At 39.5% G+C, this 25,475-nt stretch overlaps 3 protein-coding genes across 3 annotated transcripts in view; all 3 read right to left on the minus strand.

Annotated features, from left to right (window-relative positions):
• Positions 1–65: 65 nt before the first annotated feature.
• On the minus strand, positions 66–13,566 carry LOC308135446 (E3 ubiquitin-protein ligase HECTD3-like). Its single transcript, XM_080503447.1, has 20 exons — positions 13,496–13,566; positions 11,753–12,158; positions 10,144–10,400; positions 9,911–10,064; positions 9,560–9,675; positions 8,549–8,659; positions 8,366–8,448; positions 8,087–8,252; positions 7,872–7,953; positions 6,769–6,951; positions 6,609–6,661; positions 6,343–6,511; positions 6,142–6,255; positions 5,970–6,059; positions 4,340–4,546; positions 4,092–4,221; positions 3,773–3,847; positions 2,600–2,681; positions 1,656–1,727; positions 66–1,474 (listed from the first exon to the last, which is right to left on the minus strand). Exons 2-20 carry the CDS (start codon positions 12,095–12,097, stop codon positions 1,405–1,407), a joined length of 2,559 nt encoding a protein of 852 aa, XP_080359573.1. The 5' UTR covers positions 12,098–12,158; positions 13,496–13,566; the 3' UTR covers positions 66–1,404.
• A 1,145-nt stretch (positions 13,567–14,711) lies between these two features.
• On the minus strand, positions 14,712–18,953 carry best4 (bestrophin 4; the record flags this gene model as incomplete). Its single annotated transcript, XM_080503015.1, has 9 exons — positions 14,712–14,949; positions 16,275–16,429; positions 16,515–16,595; positions 17,051–17,203; positions 17,295–17,372; positions 17,458–17,612; positions 18,079–18,312; positions 18,629–18,729; positions 18,802–18,953. The coding sequence occupies 9 exons, from the start codon at positions 18,951–18,953 to the stop codon at positions 14,712–14,714; spliced, it is 1,347 nt and encodes a 448-aa protein (XP_080359141.1).
• A 3,410-nt stretch (positions 18,954–22,363) lies between these two features.
• The window catches only part of LOC308135697 (uncharacterized protein), a 6,109-nt gene continuing 2,997 nt past the window's right edge, over positions 22,364–25,475 (minus strand). The window contains exon 2 of the mRNA XM_080503787.1: positions 22,364–25,025. Within this exon, the coding sequence (XP_080359913.1) occupies positions 23,794–25,023 (1,230 nt within the window). The 5' untranslated portion in view covers positions 25,024–25,025 and the 3' untranslated portion in view covers positions 22,364–23,793. The remainder of the gene's footprint in view (positions 25,026–25,475) is intronic.

The raw sequence follows: 25,475 nt of genomic DNA on the forward strand, positions 1-25,475 counted from the left end.
TCACTACACAATGTGAAGACTTCAAAGTTATAAGCGGGCAGATTAAGCACACGCACACACATATACATTTTTTACAATAGTAGTTTATTATTCAAACACACCTTGGAACACATGATATAGTAAAATGCAGCCTTAGTGAATAGTTACCTTGTTGTGGTAAAACGATAAAAACATGCAAACATGATAATCTTGCAGCATTCATTACCAAAGAGATCAAAGTGCAACACACTAAAAAGTAAAATAAAAATCGACATATTGAAATCAAAATTAGTAATTGAAATATCAACTTTTGGTGGTAAGCAGAAATAAAAATGCCAGCAAGTTCACGTTGGTGCTCAACAGGGTCTTACATGACCACAGTGCCTCTCATGTGCAGCCGTATCCAGTGCTGTCCCTGCAGGCCATCGCTCTCCCAATACGTTTCTGTGTCTCCGTCTGTCCGACAACTCACCCCTCCACTGGGATCATCCTATTTGGCTAACATCAACGTACCCATGTTAACACATTTATTCATTTAATGTTGACATAGAATCCCACATAAATTGACTTTCAAAAGCAAATCATAATCAAATGAGCAAGTTGGCAACAAAAACAAATTAAAAAAAACCCATGATTTAAAACTAACATATGGTCAAATCTTACCTTACTGATTTTGACCCACAGTCCCTGACTTTTGAACACAGACACCAGGGTTTTTCCTGTGGAGCCAGTCGAAGCTCCACAGGAGGCAAAGGTAGATGAAGAATCCTTGCAGATTTTGTAACACACTTATTTGGGGACATAACACAAACACTCGGTCACAGACTCGCCTTTCCTGAAGCTCTCAATACACCTGTTCAAGAAGCAGATCCTGCCCAGCATGCCGTTCTTAATTGTGGTGCTATGGAAATAAATGTGTCTTGCCTAAAGCTTGAATTTGACACAATTCCAACCATTTCAACAGTACGATTTATTACATATAAAACATAACATTTGACATGCTTTTAATTTATTCTGGTCAACAATATGCATTAATATACGCCATACTTTTCAGTAACTTCTCATTTTTATGATTTATAGCCTTGATGCATTACCTGGTCCTGCTTTAAATTTGATAATCAGACAAAGAGGAACTTATAAATAAAAATGTTTTATCCAAACACATGAAATAAACTGTGATCCCTGTGATTAAAAATGCCTTGAAATATCTTTGCATTCATTATTATATCCATTCATATCTGATCAAACAAACACACAGAAGGTGTAAATATAACCCCCCCTTTAATTAGATTTCCATCTAAAGCTTTATTATATGCAGAAATAGTTTGATTGGCAGACTTGAATATTTGGTGATTAATTTGAAGTGTCTTCTCCTTTCAGCTGCAGGTTGTTGAGCATGTAGTGTTGATTGGAACGGTAGGAAGGTCAGTTGTCAGTGTCAATGCTCATACAGTTGTACACAGCAAAACGCAGCTTCTCTTCACAAACCTTTGCACTGCAAACAAACAAAGGAGCAGAGGACACATACAAGGTGATTAATGTGACATTGCATTTGCCTTTTTCAGAATTTTTATTTTTCAAAATGTTTTGTGAAGTTAGCTGGATACATCATTTTCTCAAATAACTAAAACATGTCTCCACAAAAGTGCATCATGAAACATACAAATCAGTCGTACCTTGAGTAGCTTGGTAGATTGAGAGATTTGCAACAAGTAGATGCTCGGGGAAGTTCGTCATTCTTTTCAGAGCTGTATTCGGGAACAGAATTATTATTTTTTTTAAATAATGCTTTCTTTCGAATCATGAAATATTACATTATAGATTATACAGTTATGCGGCTTCCGATAAGACTTTTTTTCTCAGCATATAGTATTTGCCGATCCCAATACTTAAGATTCTCTTTGTACACGGACCTGTAAAGTGGGTCTCTTGTAGACAAAAAGACAAGAAGTTGTCCAATTGTTCATAATCTCCTGGATGGCTTCTTTCAAATTATCTGCTGCATGAGACCCGCAAAACTGATGTGTATGCAACACTGGTGGATTTACCTGAAAAGGATCCAAATCAATCTAATAGGCAGCGAGGCTCAGCAGCGACATGGAGCAAATAATGCAGCGCCTGATGTCTCCAGTGAAACCAAGAGGGGTCACCCCTCTTTTTGTAAATGACTCTATATGCTGTCACATACTTTGTTGTACAGCTTTGATAAATAAATATCAGAACTGTAATATATAAATCTAAAATATAATGTCAAGATGACAGTGCATCCAAAAGCTTTAAAAGCATCATGGTCATGTGGATACGGATACGAATTGTTGTGTTTTTCTCCATGAGGCTTTACTGAACAACATACTCATCACTATTCTTGTATGTTGTGGATAGCTGTGGATTGCTGCTTTGCTCGTCATACTACAGGAGCCTTCTCAGCTCAAACCCGTGGCATACATTTCGTCAGCAGTCGAAATGGCACAGCCCGAATGCAATGGAAATGAGAGATGGATTACAGCCACTCCGAGACAATATCTTCAGCTGCTTTATGGTGGTCGTAGTTTAGTTTCAATTTGATCAGGACACCCTCCTTTATAATAGCGACTGCTAAATATAATTCATTGGTGCTCACCTTGGATTGTCAAAATGGATCCAGAAAGTTGCAGGAAGTCGACTCCTGCCGGTAGCAAACCTCAGAAGCCTACTGCGGTCTTCTGGAAATTGAATTCAACAGTCTCGTTGGTCACTGTGTTCAATTATTTACTTCTTGAGTAACTTAAATGCAACCTGATTCCAAAAAAGCTTGATAGAATGTGTAAAATGGAAACACAATGTTATGCAAATCTTTTTTTTCTACAACAGGACATAGACAGCCCGTCAGATATGAGAGTAAGACCTGTAGAAGAAATAGTTATTGGAAGTATAGTTGGAATTCGATTCAAAAACATCTTAACAAAAAAGGTGGGGTAGGAGTAGGAACATTGTAAAGCAGTTTTAAAACAACTCATTTAGCATAACTGGGTGCCGAAAAACTATTTGTGCTCCCAACTTTTATAGGACGTGTCACTGTCATAAAATGTAAATTTGTTATGATTTTCAATGTTGCAGCTGGTTAAGCCTTTCCCTTTTTGTTTTTATTTGTGGCATAGGCCCCGGCCTGTAGCCTCGCTTTCTGTACAAGTTACATTACATAGCGAGAGAATTATTTGTGTTTGTAGTGACGGTGGGCACAACTCCTCTCCGCCAGCCATGGCCCCCGCTGATTGGGGCATGTGACCCTCGCCGGTCGCCTGTTTTTTTGTAGGCTCTTACGCCGAGCGTCATCACCATATGCTGCAGTATTTGCTTGCGCACGCGTGCCGCCGATCCACTGCACCATCGATCCGCAGCTTCGCCGTAACCCTGGCAAGAGAGGCTAATCTGGGCAAAGTGCCTTGCCCAAGGACACAACAACCATGACTCGGATAGAGTCCCTTTAGCATGAGTCAAATCGGGGTTGTGGCAGAAAGGGCAACAGATACGAAAACTAGCCAAATTCATTGTGAAAGTTATCATGAATTGCTGTGGCAACCCCTGCAAAAGGGAATATAAACTAATCTCTTCAATAATAAATTAAATTATGGAAAGCTGACATACTTGGAAACCGAATTGGTTCACCAATTATTTACTCTGTTTTTATCTGCATTTTACACATCACCTCAACCTTTTAGAAATTGCAGCAAAGACACATGACACCAACATATGTAGTTCACTCGACAAAAGACATGTAGTTTTGGAAAAAGATAAATATAAACAGTACACTGACCATTGGTGAAGTTTGTCAGCGCCTCCCAAAAGTATTGCACTCTGACATCGTTTTCTTCCTGGCCTCCAAATAGTACTGTGGGGAAATCAGAAGATCACTACGATAGAGAGACTTTATTTAATGCAACTTTCTTATAGATGGGACCTTTGTTGCTTTTATCTCCTAATAATCATCTAAATAACTATTCTCAGCTCTCAATATTGAATCAATTCCCTAAAGACATTACCAATGTATTGTGTTGAAAAAGTATCAATGCCACAAAGTGTGACTTGCTTCTACAGCAAAGGCATATTTACTACTAATTGTCAATGATACTCACTATTTTGTTTCAGAGCTTCCATTGTGATCTCCGGGTCTCCGCACACTTTCTTCTCCACTTCCTGCCAGGTAAGCAGGTCCAGCACTGCCTGAGGGACCACCTTCAGCAGCCCCGCCTTCATGGCTGCAATCTGCGGCACACGGATGGATAATCGAGAGATTGGACCAACTGTGAGGATTTAGCTTAGTACAGTTTTCACTAAAGAATGAAAACAAGAACAGTTCAGAGAAAAGAAGGTGAAGGCCCACCTGCTGTTTGCTCTCCTCCAGCCGAGCCTTCTGCACCAGGCGGATGAACTCACTGCGGTCCTCGTGGTGAACCGACACTTTGCTGCCGCCGGGGATGAGCTCCATCATCTGGCCGTCAGTCAGCAGTGTGGTATAGATCAGCTCCTTGCCAAACCTGAACTCAAATGTCTCCTGGTCCATGTTCTCCATGGCCTCCAGCAGGTTTACCTGAACGCACACATCCACGTTTAGCATGAAGCCATGACCAGAACAGAACAGCCACCATAGGCGGCGCCGGGGGGGGGGGGGGGGCTTGAGTGTTCTTCAGTTTATTTGGATTATTTTTCATGTGTGAAGATTATAATTTGTTGCCTGGTTCCATAATAAATACACCAATAAAACATGTATTAATTTTTATTTTTTAAACTAAAACACCATGTGATTCAGCCAATTGCTGCAGCACATGCATTAACCTTTGAACTTTCAACTTCCTGTTATTACAAGTGTAAACATGGAGCGCTTTTTGCAACAACAAAAAAAAGGGGGGATCACACTTTGCTCTGAACAACAACTGACATCTGTTTTTTATGACATCTCATGGTGGTTGCCTATTTGGTGTTTGAGATTTGAACTATGACTCCTGGTTATCTCTATGCAATGTTTATTAATATAATTATATCCCTTGAACCTAATATTTGTCTTTCAGTGGAGGTTTTGGTGACTGGCAGCAGGAGTCAGTGTCTTTGTGTGTGAGGCCGAAATGAAAACTTGCTGTGTGTTTTGCTCATAGTTGTTGAGGCTCCATAAGTGACATACTTGTGTGAAAGTTTCCATTCAGTGGTGTGTTTAAGTGGCGGGCTTGTAAACCTTTCATCTTTATCACTCTGGCTAAATATCTTGCGTTTTGTGTCGCATAATATTGTTTTAAATAGCGGAGCTTTCACTTTATTTGCACAACTGTTACGTGTGCGGTGCGGCGCACACATTTTGTCGGCATTACAGTAGAAAATAAACTACACACCCTTTAACTATCCAGCACTGTCTCTAAAGGACTAAGCTCCCCCATAGCACCAGCAAAAAAAAAAAACTCTGGCGCCGCCACTGACAATCACTGACCAAACAACACTGTTTTCCTTTCATATTTTCTTATAAATGGAAAAAATAGGAAGACTAAAGAGAGTGTGCCATGTAAATACCACAGATTTTTCAAACTGTTGAACAGTAATTCCTCTTTATAGGAGCCAAATATGGTATTTTATACATTTGTTTTAACCTGAGTGTATATATTGTGCGTTGCTGATGTCCTATGCAAACATGCTGTTGCAATCAAGAGCAAACAGGCGTTGACCCGGGAAGGGCGCACGGGTTTTTGACCGCTCTGGCAGAGTTTGTCAGGCTATGCTCGCATTTTATTTCTGAACTTTGATCCAATATGATTTGCACTAAAATAAAGAAAGATTGTTGCCACAAATCGGATCTATGGACTCAGTTAATTGACACGGAGAAAAGATAAACAATAACCACCTAGCGTGTCATACCCACCTACCGAGGCAACATGTCACCAGCCCAGTACTCGGCTGGCTGGTATACTCTTCTTTCAGAAGGTTTAGTGTTACAGCTTGTGATTGAACATTTTTTTTAATGTTCTCACCAGCACAGAGTCGACTGCAGGGAAGTCTTTACTCCAGCTGATGGCTTCTCCAGTCAACTGCTTCCACACCAGGCTGGGCAGAGCCAAGATCTGTTGGCACAAGGCACCTATTCAAGACTTAATCATGCAAAAATATACACCAAATAATAAGTATAGACCAAGTCTTACTCACCAAGAAATCTTTCCCTCTAAGAGCGCCTCCCATGAGCTGGCCAATCCACTCATACTTGCAGAAATCTTTACAGGATGGGTTTGGGATGTAGTAATCTTTGTCATCTAAAGAATCCTAACAGATAAAGAAAATATAATTTCAGGCAAGTGACAACACTTGAATTTAAATCATTTCTGATAGGCAATGTTGTGGACTGATTACTTGGTTGGACGTCCGAATGAAGAACGGCAAAGGTAAGGGACTCTCGGCTGAGCTGGGGCAAAGCTCCTCCGACAAGTCTGTCAGGCTGTCTCGAAACCCACCACCTTGGTCAATGATTCCCTCACCAACAAACACACATATCCACCACTGGGCAAAAGTAATGGGCCATCTGTTGAGGTTGACAGAAATTGAGGATTTAAACCACTTAGTTACAATCACGAGCAGAGAGAAAAATACCACACTCATATGGCTGAGAATATGCACACCTATAAGTCAAGGCATTCTTCATTGTGGCAGATTCCTTCAGAGCGTCATACATCTGAAAGAGGAAAATTACAAGTCATGACAGTATTTAAATCTTAACATCGGACTGTCCTGAGCATCTACCCCCCGTGATGTACATATCTCGACCATGATCGTCAGTACCTGGTTGAACAGAGTATTCCTGCAGCGGGGGTCCAGAGATGGGTTTTCTCTGTGCTCTGCAGCGAGACCCCTGTTGACTGTGACTTCTGGCAATTTTTCTGGTTCTTTGGTCTCCGAGTCCTTCAGGCACTGAGTGATGAGATCTGTGCGGCATTTGGACAGCAGCAAAAATTGCTTTGCGATCTGCAGGTCAAAAGTGACAAATACAGATTGTAATTGAACACTTGATATTTAACTTACTCATATATGAAAACAGTCATTTAAGATGTGCATATCTATTCCATATGGGCCTATAGTTCTCAAAAATACAAAAAGCTGGATCAGTCCCATTATCAACCAACACCAGTAAAGGGATACATTGTGCAGACACTACATAAACAAGGGGTGATGATGCATTCAGTCATGCAGTCATTCCTCTTCACAACCATATTTCAGTGGAGAAATGCCTGACTATAGCAATACTGTATGGTCTTTCTACATTTGTGGTGCTTTGGGTACTATGATTACTCAAGTTGTACAGGAAAATGGAGTGGATTTATGGCTCATATATTACAAAAAAAGGATAGATTATAGGGTAGTATACGTAAAATGGGATAAATCGGGGAGATGTATTGCCAGGTATGTTCAGCATACGAGGAGCATATGAATAATAATAAAAAAATGTGAAGTTATTTATATTTACGGCAATAAAAAACAAATGTCATTAATGCTTTACAGATAACCTAATAGAAATGCCATGAGCTTGAAAATAAAAGTATCTCAACTTACATGTGTGTGTGAGTAATGTGGAATGAAGAAAGAAAAAAGAAGGAACAAAAGAAGACAAAAAAGAAAACAGCTGCATTCCTTGTCTTTGCATGCAAGAGAAAAGGCAAGCAGTCTACGCTACTCAAAGGTAAACATGTTACTCATTATATTGACCTATCTGGTAAACTTCTGTCTTCATATTGATCACAGTTTGCAGGGAGTTTCGTTTGAGTCACTCTATATATATGACTTCATGATGTTCGCCAATGTAAAGATAGAATTTTATTTACAAGGTTTATATGCTGAGGTTTCTAACAGCTGCTATTGGATTTTTTAAAAGCTTTCAGATGACTCACTTTGATTTTGCTGAAGTTACCAAGGCTGTATGTCCATGCCGGCACTAAATAAGGCAGAACACTGTCCAGGACACCGACGAACCTGCAGAGACAAGACGGATAATAGTAGCGACTTAAATATAACATAAACATAAACATGAACAGCAGAACTTGTAAACTGTAAAAACAAGTTATTGTAAAAACCTGTAACAAGTGGTTGAATGAGTGCTACTTACCTCTGAATGAGTAAAGCTCTGTAGTAAAGGATGTCAGGTGGGGTATCCCGCAGACGGGGGTATCGCACCAGTTTAGACGACCGAAACTCGTCTGCATTGAGGCCCAGGTCCCTCTCACAGGATGAAGTGATCTTCAGGCCTCGGATTCGGACGTCTGTCCCATCGACTGTAAAGGACCAGGAGGAAACGCATATTGTTTTAGGTTTACTGGAGAAGCAGCTACAGATGTATCTCAACGTTGAAAGACAAAGAACAAAAGAAGATAAGAAATAGCCCGACATGCAGATTCTTCAATTCGAATCTCAATGACAGGGAGGTGGCAGGTCATATCCTTCAGTACACACACGTCTCCAGTGGTAGATCTGGAAGGAAATGGGGATAATCAGTTATGACATATCAGCAACAAGGAAAAATCTACTAAAATCTACTAAACCCACTGGAAATGAGAAGGGATTTTCTTACTCATTTATGGTGACTTCATTCAGCTTCTTCAGGAGTTTTCCGCCTCCATAAATTGTGATTTTCTTGGGCATATAATCGCTGTCATCGGTATTTACCAACATCATCATTTTACTGGTGGACAAAAACAGGCAAAATATACTTCATAAGATAAATGCATGCTCATAATTTATCAGCAACTTATAAGTAACTAACTTCCTACATGTGACTCAAAGTGGGTCGTGTGTACAAAATCCTGGTGGAGATAGACATACAGTTGTATTTTGCCTGAATGAGTAATTCTTTATACAAATGCTTATGGCAACAACATCTAGAAATGACAATGGTCAGACACCAGCCAGCTCCCGAAAAGCAGACAATAGAAGACTGAAAACACACATTTACTTTGCTTCTTTATTTATTACTTTATCACCACTCGCGTCTTCTTTTGCAAAAGTAATGATCAGATTAGTCTGAAATATCATAAAGTTTCACTATGTGTTTGATTTGGCATTGCAGTCAACTGTGCAATTGACTTGGACTGCATTTTTTGCAGCCAATCTATCTCTCTGTCTTCCTTATCCTCTCCTCTCCTCTATCCTCTCACCCCAACCGGTCAGCAGAATGCCGCCACCTCTGAGTCTGGTTTCTGCAAAGGTTTCTTCCTGTTCGAGGGAGTTTTTCCTTTCCACAGTCACAAATAAACCTGCTTGCTCATGTGGATATGTTGGGCTTTCCTATTTTTTCTGCTAAAAGCACCTCAGAATGACTGTGTTGTATTTGGTGCTATATAAATAAAGTTAAATTGAATTGAATTTTTTCATTAGGATGAATTTCTCATATTTTAAATAAATAAAATACAAAGAAACAGAATACAATTACATCTTAAAATAATGTTTTTCATATGCTTGTAAATCAGCTTGAATAAATGCATTTGGTTAAAAGGGGCTATCTGAATAAATCTCAAATCACTTTTGTGAAAACAAAAGGCATACAGAATAAAAGATCACTGTGTGATTTATTTGAATTAATTACTCGACCACGATGCTTCTCCTCATGTGCAGACGGATCCAGTGTTGTCCTTTTTTGCCAGCACTATCCCAGTATGAGTCTTCGTCGTCGTCCGTCAAATTGTTCAGCCCGCTGTAATTCTGACATCACCAAATATCAAGGTAGCATGATAGGTCAAAGGAATATGCAAAAAATGCATACTTATTAAAGCACACATAAAATATGTTGCATGGAAAAAGAATTTTATTTGATACAGTAATTTTGTCATATCATAAACTTAAATATTTAAAATGACTTGCATCAAAGTAAAAACAGCCAGTTAATCAAAGGGTCAGTTTCAGAAAAGGTTTGTGAAAAGAGCTGAATGAAGCTTACCGAGATTGAAGATGCCTCGATGTGCTTAACCGAGTCTTTCAAACATCCCAGCATCCCTTCATTCTGCTCCATCATGTCATCCTTCTCTTTCTGTTCGTACAAGTAGTGAATGAGGTCCTCATCACATTCAAGCGTCCAGCCGGGCGGAACGTACCTGGAAGGTTCAAAGTTCACGTTATGGTTTGACACAAACATCCAACTATCCAGTTTGCCTTCCACTGAAGCCGACTCACCTCAACTTCTGGACAGCAGTGTCATCACACGCTGCGATTTGGGGTCCCGTGTTTGTGTAAAGAGCGCATTCCACCACGTCCACCACCTGCTCCCACCTGCTGCAGGGTTTATGGTCGTACCCGAAGAGCTGCTGCTGCCTGCTGATGGTCTGTGGCGACTCCACAGGTACCAGCCGGTCACATCCCTCAGTGCGTTTGCACGCCAGAAGCCAGCCTTCCTCCAAATCATGGCCGGGACAGTGCTCCTCCAGCTGCTCCTGAAAACACACATCACTCATATTCATCTTTCAACTGAGACATGCATGTTTTCAGTCATTCCATTAAAACCAAATGAGCGCCATATATTATAAATACATTAAGGTACATTATTAAAAGTCTCAAGCATTTCTACATTTGAATTTTAATAATTAAATCTTACAGATTAAAAACAAAACAAAACCTCATTACACTTATATATACATCATGTAAAGCTTGAGCACTAATGGTCGCTATCTATGCTGTATCAATACCATGAAACTCTCTGTCAGGTGTTGTCAGAGTGCCGTCTTGATAGTTGTCCTGATTGACAGGAAGTCACTCCTGAAAGGTTGGGCTGTTCACAAACCATTAAAGCAGATTCGTAGTAATTTGACTGGAAAAGTAAAGTTTTTGTCAATTTAGAAAACTAGAAGAGTCAACAAGGAGTGTGGATAAACAAGTTGAGAAATTATTTCAGCTTCTACAATGAGATTTATTTCAATTATTTTTCCTTCATTCAAACAACTGAAAACACACTGAACTGTGTCGGTAGAATTACTTTCAGTGTTTATGAAGGTCTTTGTAGATGGTCCATTTTAGTCATAAGTTATCATGCATTGTTTGCTGGAGTTTTTAGAACATTAGGGGATCTCATGAGTGAGTCTGAAATAAAAATTAAGAACTGCCATTGTCAAAGGCTTGCTCAGTGTCTGGACTTAATATGGCCTTTTCTCTATTTTATTGTAGTTCAACTTTCATTGTCAAATCTATTAGTCAAAATCAATGAGTATAGCTTGTAGTCACAATCAAGTTTTTATCTTCATTTGGGATAATAGTAATAAATACTTTCTTCTACGAAAGGGATGTAAATCATTTCTTAATGTTTGACTGAATAACCTCAATATTGATGAGTTTAGTTCCTTTCAAAAACCCTTCAATTGAAAAGCCAACATTTTCTGGACACCCAACTTCATAATGGGGTTTTCTTTTTCTTTTTCTGTCATTTGTGAGGTCATTATATCATTTTGTGATTCTCCTTTTGTTCTTCAGTCCCTTCTGGCTTTAATACTCATACAGGGAGATTTTGATGGTTCTGCTGAGAGGCCTTAAAGGAGATGTTTATTATTTCCAAAGAGATGAGTTGAAGGCCAAAGCAGCATGAACTTCCACAACACCTCAGCAGATTCACAGGTCCATCACCTCAATGCCACATGACAACGTTAAATTAACATTGTTAATTTATAATAAAAGTAAAAGGTATCCTGTCATTTCACAATTTGAATTTAATTGTAGGGAAATATTATAACAAAAAACAATATGTGATATAATATCATATGGTAATAAAAAGGAAACAGCAAGCACACTATCTTACCTTACTGAGTTTAACCCACAGGCCGTGGTTGTTACAGTATTCTTCTCCTCTTGTCCAGATGCAAGCACCTTTCTTCAATTGAAATTTGTATTTCGATAATTTCTTGCTGTGATGACTACTTTGGGGGCTTTCATAGACAGACATGATGGTTTTTCCTGCAATCCCAGTAGAAGCTCCATGGGAGGCAGCGGTAGATGATGAATCCTTGCAGATTTTATAGCACACTTCTTTGGGGACATAACACAAACTCTTGGGTACCGACTCGCCCTCCTTGAAACTCTCAATGCACTTGTTGAAGAAGCGGATCTTGCCCAGCAGCAGATGAGGATTGTTGCTCAGAGACATGGTGGTGAAGATGAAGGGGAGCCAGTCAGCAGTTCATCATTGTCACATTAATACCACACCACTGCAAAAAAAAAAAGAAGAGATTATTTATGAAACATAAACTTTAATAAACATCCTTCAAAATATTATCTATATTATAGAATTTGTGAGCAGACACAACACTGAGCCCCGAGCCGAGGCATCAATGACACTGCTGGGAAAGACATCTACCTCTTTGCTATTAAATTAGCATCAAAGCTATGCTGTTGGAATGACTTTGTAAAAACATGCATAATACAACAGCAATAGGATAGTTTTTTTAGATAGGTCACTGCATTTTGACCGAGAAGAAATTTGGCAATTGGCTTTATCTTAAGATTGTAGTCATTGTCTGTAGAAACTGTTTGGTTTGATGAAAATAGACATTTTCATTGTGTACGCCCTGTGCCATGAAAATGAAGCTTTAAAGTTAAAATTTATAGTCCATCAGGGCACTGTCTTATCAGTCCGACCCACTCAAGATGAATTTGGAATGTATGTGGCCCCAGAACTAAACTGTGTTTGACACCCCGTGTTAAAGTGTCGAAGAAGTTCCTTTTACGATTTTAAACATTCTGGTTTAAATCAATCAAGGAAGAGCGTTTCATTGGTCTCCAGCACATGGGAGTAAAGTTCTTGAATTTTTGTTACCAATCAATAAAAATTGTGAAAAAGCCTTTTTTTTCCCCCTTTTAATTTGAAACTAAATGTTTTAGTTTGGTCAGTAGGAGACAAATGAAAGCTGCAGTGATGTTGGTGACGCTGCAGTGAATAACAGTGACGTTATCAGATATTTTTGTAGGACATGTCTTGGCTGTTGCAGCGGTTTTAATTTGCAGACGGTCCCTGCACACTGGCGCACAGCTGGCCGCTCATGGAGATGTTATTTCTGCAGCTCCAAAGACTGATACAGTTGACGAAACTGAGCTGGTTGCATAGTATCTCGTCACACCGATGGGACGGAGGCATCAAAACGATGACTGATGATGAGTCTGTTCAGGGCTCATCGATGCAGGAAGTGTGAATCTCGTGCCAACTTGACCGAAGTCTGCATCACTGCGTCATGATACTTAATGAGTCAACTTTTCCCATTCAAACTCGCCGCCCCGTTTCTTCAGCCGGTCAATTTAAAGGGTCCGATCACTCGGACGACCACTATATTAACGCACAACAATAATGAATCCAGTCGTATGTTTTAAATGATGGTGTTTCTATATTTCAGATCTTCCAGTCTCTCAGCAGTTCAATCAAAGTTGTCGTTAGTTTATCTGCAGTGGGCGGCTTGCCCAGTTTAAGACAAGTCATGCCTTCTCAGGAAAATCAAACGCTAGTCTTGTTAAAATCTAGATTTGTGCGGAGAAACGGCAAACAATAACGTACCTCCTCTCAGTTTGAGTTTCTCTTGACGCTGGACTCCTCCCGACTCCCGACTCGACTGGTTCCGTAAACGCGGAAGCGCAAATCGAACTTTGATCCTTCTTCCCTTCCGTAGTTGCGTCGTCGTCACTTACTGGTATAAATAAACAATATGGAAAGAAAGAAAGAAAGAAAGAAAGAAAGAAAAAAAAGAAAGAAAGAAAGAAAGAAAGAAAGAAAAAAAAAGAAAGAAAGAAAGAAAGAAAGAAATGTTGGACACAAGCACTGGGAAAAGAACATCCCATTTCTATGTGTATCAGTCATTTTATGTATATATGTCTTGGTGTGTATAATTTTGGTATGGATTTAGTAATTTTGTGTACATGTATAATTATTAAAATAGATTTAGTTATAAGGGGTTTTATATAAATGTGTATCTGTATGGGTGCATGTCTTTATCTATCTATCTATCTATCTATCTATCTATCTATCTATCTATCTATCAAGTCAATACATAGTAATGCAACATCTTTACATACCTGATATTGTTCCTTCAATCACATATTCAATGACAGTGTCAGGACTATTCAATTAATGTACAAGATATTCAAAATATTCAACAGTTGACTCACAGTATTCAAATGTTATGACAAAAAAGGGTAAAAAAAAATTCAGATTTGAGGAAAGATGAGGAAAGGTTCAATTGGTATAAATACATTTGCAAACTACTGTAAATTGTAAAAAAAATAATAATATATAGCTTATGGATGAATAATGTACATTAATCACAATAATTCATAATTTCTAATTATATTATGTATATTTATATGGAATATAAATACAATATGTACCAATAAGACATACTAAATATTATAGTAGTTATAACTGAAGTTTCTTGTTTTGGAGCTTTTTTCCCTCAGTTTTGTTTTAATTGTGCAAATTGTAATTATATCAATCAAAATGTATGAAAACTAGTAAATTGGGATGTGAAGCTAAATACAGATGTGTGACTTTCTCAGTATTACTGTTAGTAAAGGTACTTATTTACTGTAAATATGTAAAGTGGAAACTGAGTTGTTCATGTCATAAACTCCATATCTAATATTCAACAGCCTAATCAAATAATGGCTAGAATGTTGTAAAACTGTAGAGCTAGTCAAACAAATAAAGAGTTTTCATGTGATAGAAATTTATTGTGTTAAAGTTCAACAGTGGCGAATAAAAATCACAAGTACAATCACTAGTAATTTTCCACTGTAACTTTGATCAGCGCTGATTCTTGTTCCTTGTGGCTGGAAAGGTCACAGTCAGCGTCGTCCTTGTCTTCCTTGTTTGGGTGTGATGAGCCATTCACCATGAGCAGGCTGCCGCCCTCACTGTTCTGCAGAAAGTGCTGGAGCCCGTCACCCAGAGAACCACGAAGGGGCAAATACTGTTTGTCTGTGAGTTGGTGAATCTCAAGATCTTCAGCGCTCATCCTGTAATTATGAAAGACAATTTACTCTCAAATGTACTCAAATTTATGGGAGAACACTACTGCAACAAGGAGAAAGGCATGAGTAATAGGCAAATAGCTGATATTTTCCAAGACAAACAAAAGTGTCAGCTGGTAAATAGAGAAAGTCTATTGCAGGCGTGTCAAACCCATAAAGATAGGTCACACCCTGAACAGGTCTTAAGTCTACTACCAGTCTGACATTGCATTTTCGAGTTGTCAGTTAACCTCTAACACATTTTTGAATTGTAGAACGTAGTGTGTCTGGAGAGAACTCATGCACAGGGAGTACATGCAAACTTTGCAACAAAGGGGCCCGAGCCCATTCTGCATAAATCTGCAACTAATTAAAAAAAAAGAAAAGTTGTGAAACAAAATCTGAGCAAATGGATTTAAATGTTGATTCAGACCTTCATCATAGTCTAAAATGCATTATCTTCCAAAATACAATGAAATGTAAAAAAAACAAACTAAACATCTCTCTCTTTTTCTTTGATATTAATTTTTCCTTCAAAAATGCAACAAATGATTACAGTTTGTGCTTCATTTGTCAAATCTGAATGGTCTGAAAATCTGCCAGCTATTGTGTTTGTAAAAGCCTGTGAAGTCCTTGCTTGCATAGATGTGTGTAGGTTTCAGTGTACATGTGTTCACAAATTCAATGTCTAATGCTGTTTCTCTTGCAGTTAGGTAGCTCGTTTTCACTGCTGAATCACTGCTCTACAAACTCGGGTCTCAATGTTGTGTGAGGTCGGTTAATCTTAATCAAACAGTGCAGTCCTCTGTGGAAAAATGACAAGCAGGATTAACTTTTACTGAAAATTTAAAGATATATTACACCCACATGCATAGTCATTCTGGAGTCAGGCCTGCAGCCCTGTTTTAGTACATGAACTGTGTATTTGAACTTCCCTGGCCTAGAAGTACAATGAGTTATTACTGTATCCTGGCTAATAGTTGTAGCCTCCAAGAGGTAAATGCAGTAAAACCTGGGAAATGCTGCAGAAGCTGCTCCAGTGTCAGTGGGGACTGGCAGAAACGATGTCAGAGTAAATTGAAATAATTCAAATTCTGATGTCTTACAATATATTACCCAGTAAGCATAATACCCTGCTGGTTTTGGACTTGAAAAGCAATGGTCCTACATACAGGTACAATTCTAAATTATAATTTAAATTGGAATGCATGAAACTCGATTTGAAGGCTTTTAGTCCTCAAAATTGTGAATCCCTAAAGGCGGCATTCAGGCCTGGTCTGGGGATGTTTAACTCCTGCAACCAGAGTTACCTCTTCAGTCTGAAAGTTTACCTCATGTCGAAGGTGGATCCTTTGAAAGCCGGCCTGAGGGTCTCAGCAGCCGTCGACACAGTGTAAGGGACGGAGAATTTCCTCTGCATCCAGTGTTTGTCCTTCACGATCGGAGCCAAGTTCTGGTACATGTCGTCCACAGCCAGCATCGACACCTGACGGAAGCAGAAGCAAAAGTAAGTCAATCCCAAAATGTCTCTGATGGTCATTTGTGGTGGCAAATCTGAGGCGAGGAGAAACCTCAATGTTTCGATCAATCAGTTGGTTGGTTTCAAAGTCATCATCATCTTCACCGAATGGATTGATTATCAGCTCTCCCACCTACAGAGCAGAAAAACATAGTCACATGGATGAATCAAGGAAAATATGAGCCATCTAAAACCATGAAGATTACTGATCTACTCGCTGTCCTGGGGGAAACTCCTGTTATATTTTTTTGATTTTCTCTTTCTCTTATTAATCCAATAGCCCCTGACCCTCGAGCCAATGTCTCCAAAATGGTCTCTGATTACTGTGAACTAAAGAAACATTTGAAAACATTTGCAAAACATTTCTTCTAAATTGAATTTTGTTGTTGTGATGCTTTGTTTTTTTTCTGACGCGTTTAATCATCAGTGTATTTTTTGGAAAATGAAATCCTACAAAACATTCATTTAAATATGTTAATCTGAAAGCAGCACAATGAATGGTGAAAGTATATTTTCTCCCAATGATATGAAATCAAACAATCGAAATGTAAACTTTCATAAGTTCTCTAACGTGGATGAAGACGCTACCTTGAGCCAGCCGGTGTAGAAGAAGAACTGCAGCAGGGTGAAAACTGGAACATAGATGTCTATCTTGTGACCGCTGTATCCCTTCTCTGGGTTGAGAAATTGTCGTCCGATCACACAGAAGGCAAAAAAGGAGTAAACTGCAATGGTTACGACCTGCGGAGACGAGCAATAAAAATGCAGGCCGTTCATATTTACTGTTACTGTAACTTCAGTGTTAGAGTTTTTTTCCAAAGCGTAAAAATACCTGAGTATAAACCAGAGGGATGCTTATCCAGTCATAGTGGAACAACAAGCTGCACTTGCTTCTGTAATTGTTGAGCTCCTGCAAACACAGCTCATACAATTACAAAGAGAGTTTATTTTTTGACATATATCATGTGTAAATCTTTAACTAAAAGGCAGCTCACGTCCATCAGCAGCCTCAGAGCTATGTCGTCCCTCACTCGGCCCTCCTCTCTTGCTCTGGACGCCAGGTTCGAAAACCAGGTCAGAGGCATCCAGTACTTGTTGAAGTCCGAGTGCAAAGACTCAAACTTTTTCAGCTCATGTGTGGTCATGAACCCTACAGACAGAACACACACCTTCACTATTTATTGTTAAAACTCTGAAACAATGTTTGGAAAGAGCAGAGCTTTAAAAATCGTTTTTTGTTGTTGTTTTTTTAAATGACTGATGGAAAAGTTTAATTATTCTATTCTTAAGATATACACGGTGGGAGATACATTTTTTTGCACCCTTGCAACAAGCACATATTCACTCGAGTATTTAGTTAAACAAAATTTTCAAATATTGATAATTTTGGATCAATATTTGATTTTGAAGCCTGATGTGAGTCACAAATATTATTGTTGATCATTATTAATACCAGAACAACAGAAATTACTTATCATCTAAGTGTATAATTTATTTTTTTTTCTGACCAAATGTAGTTATTCTCATCATTTGACTGGGCTTTGTTGTTGTATGATTAGGTTAGTCGATGAAGCTTTTGTGTGATGCAGAGACCGTGAAGCACTGTTTTTCCTTACCGGCTTCCACAATGTGCTCCAAGGTTGGGAACCGCTTGTGAACCCTCGTGCTAATAGAGCGCAGGATGAGGACTGAAGATAAGTTGGCATATCTCATGAGGGTCCGTCGCAGCAGACGGCCCCTCTCATCCGCTCCGTGGACGTTCCCCGAGACCACCATCATCAGATTGTCAGGCAGCGGGAAGCTGGTGTACTGACCCCACCACCGATTAAAGGCCATGGTCACATAGAAACCTGGGATGAAATGGAACATCACATTAAAAGGTTCGTTAGAATCAGTTAGATAATCAGTTCAAAATGCCAAGCTGATATAGTAGTCAACACCTATGAATCAGGCTTACAATGACCAAAAAAAAAGGTTTTTAACAACTGGATTTATCCACAACAGCAAAACAGAAAGCTGTATGTTTTAGAAAAAGTGAAGACATGAGCTCACCGATGAAAAGAATGAGAATACAAAATAGAAATTGCCCAATGAAAAACAAGAAAAGCAATCAAAGCTCTACATTTGGTTGATTCAGCTGGACAGAGACTGTTGGTTCAGTCTTACCGAGCACAAACAGAACAGGGATGAAGTTGGTGTTGGTGAAGCGGTCACAGTACAGGGCGACACGCTCAAACAGATCCTGCTGCTTTGGAGTGAGGATAAACCTGTGGAGCAGGTTAAATATCAACGGCACTGCAGGGTGGTGAAGATTGAATGACGGATATCGATCCAGTTACCTGTAATAGACACTGAAAAATAGATAAACTCCAATAAACACCAGGAGCTCCTTATACAGCAGCCTGTAGATGCTCCCCTTCCACCTGAAGAGGAGCCTGGTGAAGCCACCAAACCTTGCATTGGCCACCTCCAGACTGTAGGACACCGTCATGTTTGTTCTGTTTTGAATCCTGCAGTCCTGAAAAGAACATTTGTTCAACTGAGTCTCATTTTAAACCTCAGTGTTATGCCGTCATAAGCTCACCTTTTAAATTTATAACCTGGGAAACCAACAGCCTGAGAGAAACACGCCTACAGCGTGAACAGAAACAACCTCTGCTTCCATCAATCTTGGAGATCAATTCATCACTTTTCATTTCAGTGATCTTTTAACTGTGACATGTTAGTGTGTTCTGGTAGATGGTTTCAATTTGAAATAGAATGTTGATAATTATAATTTTTCTTCCAATTTTATTAATTAATTTTTTATTTCATTTTATTTATTTGTTAGTCCTTATCCGGAGAGCAATAAGCACTTCAACTGACCAGAATGTATTGTAATATTTAATCAGATGTTTAAGTGTTGGTATTTTTTTTTTTACATGAATTGTTATTGAAAAAGTGGATTAAATTTAGCTTCATGGACGGTAAACGTGTTCAAATGTGTGCCTTTTCCCAAAAATCATTAAAAAAAAAAACAACAGGCCATAAAAATTTTACTTCATTGACTTCACTTTCAAAATTAATTAGAAAAAAATACCCTGAATTCTTTATGTAGCCAAATATTTAAGAAGCACTTTTGATGCAGTTACAAGTGCTGACGATGCCATAAACTGTTTCACATAGAAAGAAATCAACATAAAAGTCAAATGCACACAAACAAGAAATAACATCCACGCGGCAAAAAACGGGGTTCCACAAATAAATGTGATCCTCAAATACAGTTATGATATAAAATCCTTATCTATAACTTTTTGAGCATAATGTTTTAATCTACTAATTGATGACAATCTATTCCATATAAGTGAGAGAAAATAGCCTTTTGAGACAGGGCAGACGAGTCCACACTCTCACAACTGTGGGACAAAGAGTTACCAACTCACTGCAAATTGTAGATTTTTGGACTGTTGGAGGAAACCCAGCCTCACACAGGGAGAACATTTAAACACTTAAACTTCAAAGTAGAGAACCCAAGCCCAGACTGGAACCAGAGACTTTGTCAAGGTGAGGGAGTTGTGCTAACCACTACAGCCCTGTGTGACTCGAGTACAGAATAGAAACGGTCTGAGACAACAATGCTGACCTCTGCATTATTCTAAACTGTAAATTATATTAGTGGATGATAATTGCATTGCACTGTTTGTGAGGAGGATTTTAAGTGTTTTATTGTTTTAACTTATTTTCTGTTTATATTTTGTGTGCTATATTTGAAAACCATTTGTATGCCTTATGCAGCACTGCTAGGAAATGCAGTTTTACTAAAACTGCCACTGACATGTATTATGAAGTAACAACTGACTATTTAAAAAGGCGATTCCTCCTCTATCTCTCCCTCTCATGCTTCACAGATCTCCAAAGTACTTTGGACCTGTTATCTCAGGAGATATAATGCTTCTCCTCCGACCATCAAATAACACACCCAGCTGGACAGAGGCTATTGAATCTATTTGACAAGCGATAACAACAGTCTAAATAACAGGCCTTTCAGATGTGTCATCCCTCCTGTCCCTCACTCTTTGTTACCAACTCCTGCAATCAGCTCACTTGTTTATTTTTCACATCGTTACAGCAGTCTATTGTAAATCTTTTACATTTATGAGGCCATGTATCCTCTGGGACGGCAGCCACTGTCACACTTCCCTGTTGTCAGCAAGTGTTAAGCTGGTGATCCGCATTGTAGATTTACAACCAAGAGATTTTTGTCCCAGTTGGCGATAGCTTTGGTTCATTCCAATTCCTGACACGAGATGGCGCTCTTGTAATTTGTAACTGTGCTTCCAGCCTCTGCCCTGAGGCGTCACTGTCTGAATTTATCTCATAAACAAAGACATGCAAACTCTCCCCTGTTGACAAGAAACAATTAGTGCAACATCTGATATATTTAATACTCGTCTGTCGTTTTTATCTATAATGGTTTGACATCCAATGCAGCCACTCTCTACATACCACACAGCATATTTTTATGAATTCGGTTTAAAATATGTGTAATCAAATTTTCTCTTTCCATTCAAATGTTATTAAAATGATCAAAGCCAAGTTTTATAGCTGTTATCTTCGGCCCTGCCTTCTCTATCAGATCTACAGACAATGGGTGGTCTGTAATCTTGTTCAGGATCAAACATGCTCCCAGATTTGCATCCATGGATACTTCAGCTGTTTGAGCTCACTCATTTCCTGGCCTCTGCCACTGGATCCACTGGTCCGGGCTAAGACTTCTGAGAACAGCACAGAGACAGACAGAGAGGGAGAGCGGCCTGTGCTGATTGTTTCAGTAACCCAACGCTGTAATTACAACTTCCCACGGTGAGTGAAATTAGAGCTCAAAAAGAAAAGTGGGATTTCAGGTAGCTGAGGCCGGGCTGGGTCATTGTCAGGGCAGAAAGAGCCAGGAGGCCATGGAGGAAACTCAAATACAAAAGGGCCTGAAGCTACTTCTCAAACATACAAAGACCCGTCAATACACTTCAGTTTGCTATTCACCGTGATATTAATCAACATTTTATGGCAGGAAATGATATTTTATTTGGTCCCAACAACATTTTGCATACAAAAACAAACCATGTAGTGCATCTTCCTATTAAACTTGATGTGCTTTTATCACATTATCACTTTTGCTTGAGACAGATGATCAATTAGTTTGCATTCTTCATCATGAAACAAAAACTTTATATACTTTTTATCATTATGAACATTTCAGCAAACAATTCATGACAAATTTAGCAAAATGTGGTGAAGGTTTTAAAAAATCTGACTTTTTGCTCAGATTAAGTTTTTTCCTTAGAGATACAGAAATACTACTACTACTAGAAATACATCATGAGAATGCAAATTTGGAATCTATGTGTCAGAAATGATCATTGTTTGGAAATGATCATTGTTTCTGTAGCCTATCCAAGTCCTTATAGCATATTTATATTAATATGGCGCCACAGAAGAACATGACAAAAAAAACTTGTGTGATTATGTTACAGACTAAATGAAATTTTCGTTGCAGTATTACACACAAGTCAGTTATTTACGCCACTGAAGCTTGTAGCAGCAAGTTAAATTTGATCATTTCACAATCAAAATTAGAATCACTTTATTAAGCCTTTGGGGACATTTTCTTTCCAGGAGTTGCTCTTAAGAATTTTAAATCAAAACAGCAATAACATTGATTGAAAAAAAACAAACAAACAAACATGTGCATGTCTGCATTATGTTCGAGCACAAACATCACATTACAGCTATTTATGTCAGGTGCATTGATAAATATCAGTCACTCTAATAAACACGAATTTCAGCAAAAATCTGGGTCTTTACACAAATTTTCCGATAGTCAACTAAACTGTCAGTGTTGCGGAACAAACTTGGGATGTCAGTGTTGCAACTATTCAGAGTCAGTAAACTATTATTAAAAAAGCTTAGCAGGTATGGAAACAATAATTTAGGACAAAACAACTTAAATTATGGTTCAGCTCAGAAAAAAAAGACAAAATACAAAATTCAGTTATTCATGTGTGTTATTTTTTTAAAACATTTTTATTAATTCTTTTTGGGTTTTTTGTTGTTGTTTTAACTCAGACACTTTGGGGTTGAGAAACAGCAAATGACACAATGGCTGATGAGTAAAGCTGAAATGGAAAAAATGAGAAAACCTTTCTGGACAATGACATCTCCCTTTACTTCAATTCCAGGAAGTACCTCACCCTTCACCGCACACCCTCTGTTATTGAGCACAACCCAATTAGTTTTCAAAGCTCTGAAAGTGTGTGAGTCTGTGTTTTCCACCCCTGAGATAACAATCCATCGTCTGCGTCCTACACGTTCACAATGACCACGAAGCTCACTGTTGTCTCCTATGTAGGTCTCTTCCCCAGTTCACTGAACCGGCACTACACAGATTATTATCTCAAACCAGCTTTCATCAGCATTTACACTCGTCTCTCAAAAGCATTTTTAAAAATGAACATACAGTGTGTGACACATTACACCTTCAGGACACCTAAAAAAGGTCAGACTTCTTAAGTACGCTTTACATTCCACATTTTGCTTTGAAATAACTGAGAGCATAGCGAACAGATTAGTCACTGAGGAGCACCCATATATCAGGTTGGGCAGCTCCAGTTGTACAAATTTAATGGGAAACATCACGTGATCCAGTCAGTAACAAGTCAAACTGGAATGCATTTAACAATCACAATAGGGTGAGGTAAAAAAAAAAAAAGAAAAGACAAAAAAAAGGGAAACACAACTACCTGCAATAGTGCTTAACAGCATAAGCAAATTCAGAATAAAGTAAAATAAATGACTGTGTCTTTAAAACTGCATTTTTTCTTCACATTAAAACACAAAACAAAACAGCAGGCCTCCCTTTCAAACAGTCGCTGCATTTCTCAGGTCCCACAGGAAAAGCTGGGGATTAAATCACTTCCCCTTACATTGTGATACCTTTGAGGTCGCTCCACACTGTCTCTGTATACAGAAAACTTCCCCTTTTTGTGACACACTCACAGTGTCTCTCTTTAGTGCATTTAAGACAAACATTTGACAAATCTGCAACCAAATTAGTTAATTTTCTTCCCACAAAATAGCTTCATGAATCTCTCACATCAGTGCATGACGTATAAATGCTGTAAGTGTAAAGACAGACATGGCCGCTGCATTATATCAATATACCTGACCATTTTAAGGAATATCACCATGGACGTGATAGAACGTTGCAGATCTTCTCATGTAACCCCCCCAAAAATTTCATTTTTACGTATTTCCCTCAATGTCTAATGGGTTTTTTGGTTTTTTTTCAGTTGATGTCATGAGAGATCAACGTTCTCATACTCTCCGTGGTCTGAGTCCTCCAGCTCGATACCCGGCACTAAACTATAATATTCAGTGGACTGAGTCAGGTAGGCTTTCTCCCTGTCAGCTGAGTCTTTCATTACTTCTGTCACGCTGACAGCGTCCAACTCTGTCTTACTGATCCCGTCCGGCTCCTGTGAGCCCCGCATCCCCTCTGTGGAGCTGGAGCAGCGTGAGGAGGCGTGTGGGAGAGACTCCACAGAGCCCAGCTTGATCTCTACCTCTTCATAGATGTCCCTTGTGCTGCCCAGGAGGGTGGACGCCGGACGCAGGAACAGCTGGTTGTTCAGGATCCCCTCTTTAACAGAGTCTCCAGCTTTACTATGTTCTGTCGCCAGAGGCAGCTGCTTGATGAAATGTTTTTGACCGTTGCAGCCGGCACTGGACGCTCTCTTTTTTGAGCTGCTCAGCATGGACATTTCTTTCTTCTTCCTCTTCCTCCCGCAGCACCAGCAAAGCAGCAAGGCAGCGAGGATGATGAGGGGGAGCACAATGAAGAGCGCTGTGAGGGCAGCTGGGCGACACACATCGTTTAGCTTCACCGACCATATCGTCCTGCCAGCCAGGTGCCGGGGAGTGACGCAGGTCAAGTTCCCCACCAGATACTGCAGACTGGTGGTCCGGTTGGCGTGCTCGCCAGCCTCTAAGCCTTCCCTGAGTGAACAGGAGCAGTCCCACAGGTTCCCATCCAGCTCCAGCCTCTGAAGACTGGACTTCTGCAGTATGGAGCCATGAAGGGAGTGGAGCTGGTTCTCCTGCAGATACAGTTCCTGGAGACTGTCAGTGCCATGGAGGAAACCTTCAGGCAGCTCCTGAAGCAGGTTCCCACTCAGATCCACCTCCATTAGACGAGGCTGTCCAGAGAGGAACTCCCTTGGTAAGGTTGTTAGTCTGTTATGACCCAAATAAACTCGCTGTAAAGCAGACGCCTCGCTGGCATTGAAATCAATGGAGCTGATATTACAGCTGGAGAGATCCAGTGTCTGGAGGTTTGTCTCACTGGTAAACACAGACCAGTGCACATGGCTGAAAGTGGAGCCGGAGTAGTTCAGACAGCAGACGTGAGCAGAAATCGCCGAGGGCAACTGGGACAAAACCGTAGCTGCTGGACAAGCGCATCCAATAACCGGCTCCGTTTTCACCAGCAGTGTGAAAATTAGAAGGATATTCCAGCGGAAAGCCATCTCTGAAAAACAAAACACAGCAAGAGACAGATGAAAACAATGTGATTGTATCACTAAAAAACAAACAAAAAACTACTGCAGTAGTGTCCTCTGCTCCTTCATCCTCCCTGCCTGTCCTCTCAGTGCAGGAAGGGGGACTATATGTCAGCCAACAGAGATGTACATATGCTTCTCCGAGGACTCCCGGTTGCTGAGGATCGTCACAGTTGGCATAGTGACTCAGAATCACTGGGGATCAGGAGTCCAATGTTTGGCTGTAGGAGAGGAAACAGGTGCTACTACAACGCTCACGTGACGATTGTGTTTCGTTGACAGGAGAGCTGCAGGCAGGTCCAAGAGGAAGTTCATCTAGATTCTACAAGGACTTGGACCCCTTCATATCTGGATTGATAAAGAAACATCTGCGCTTACTTGTGCAAATGCAAACAAATCAATAAACCTACCCTTTGGAA

This window comes from Blennius ocellaris, assembly GCF_963422515.1.
Source record: "Blennius ocellaris genome assembly, chromosome: 10".
NCBI classification, from domain to species: Eukaryota; Metazoa; Chordata; class Actinopteri; order Blenniiformes; family Blenniidae; genus Blennius; species Blennius ocellaris.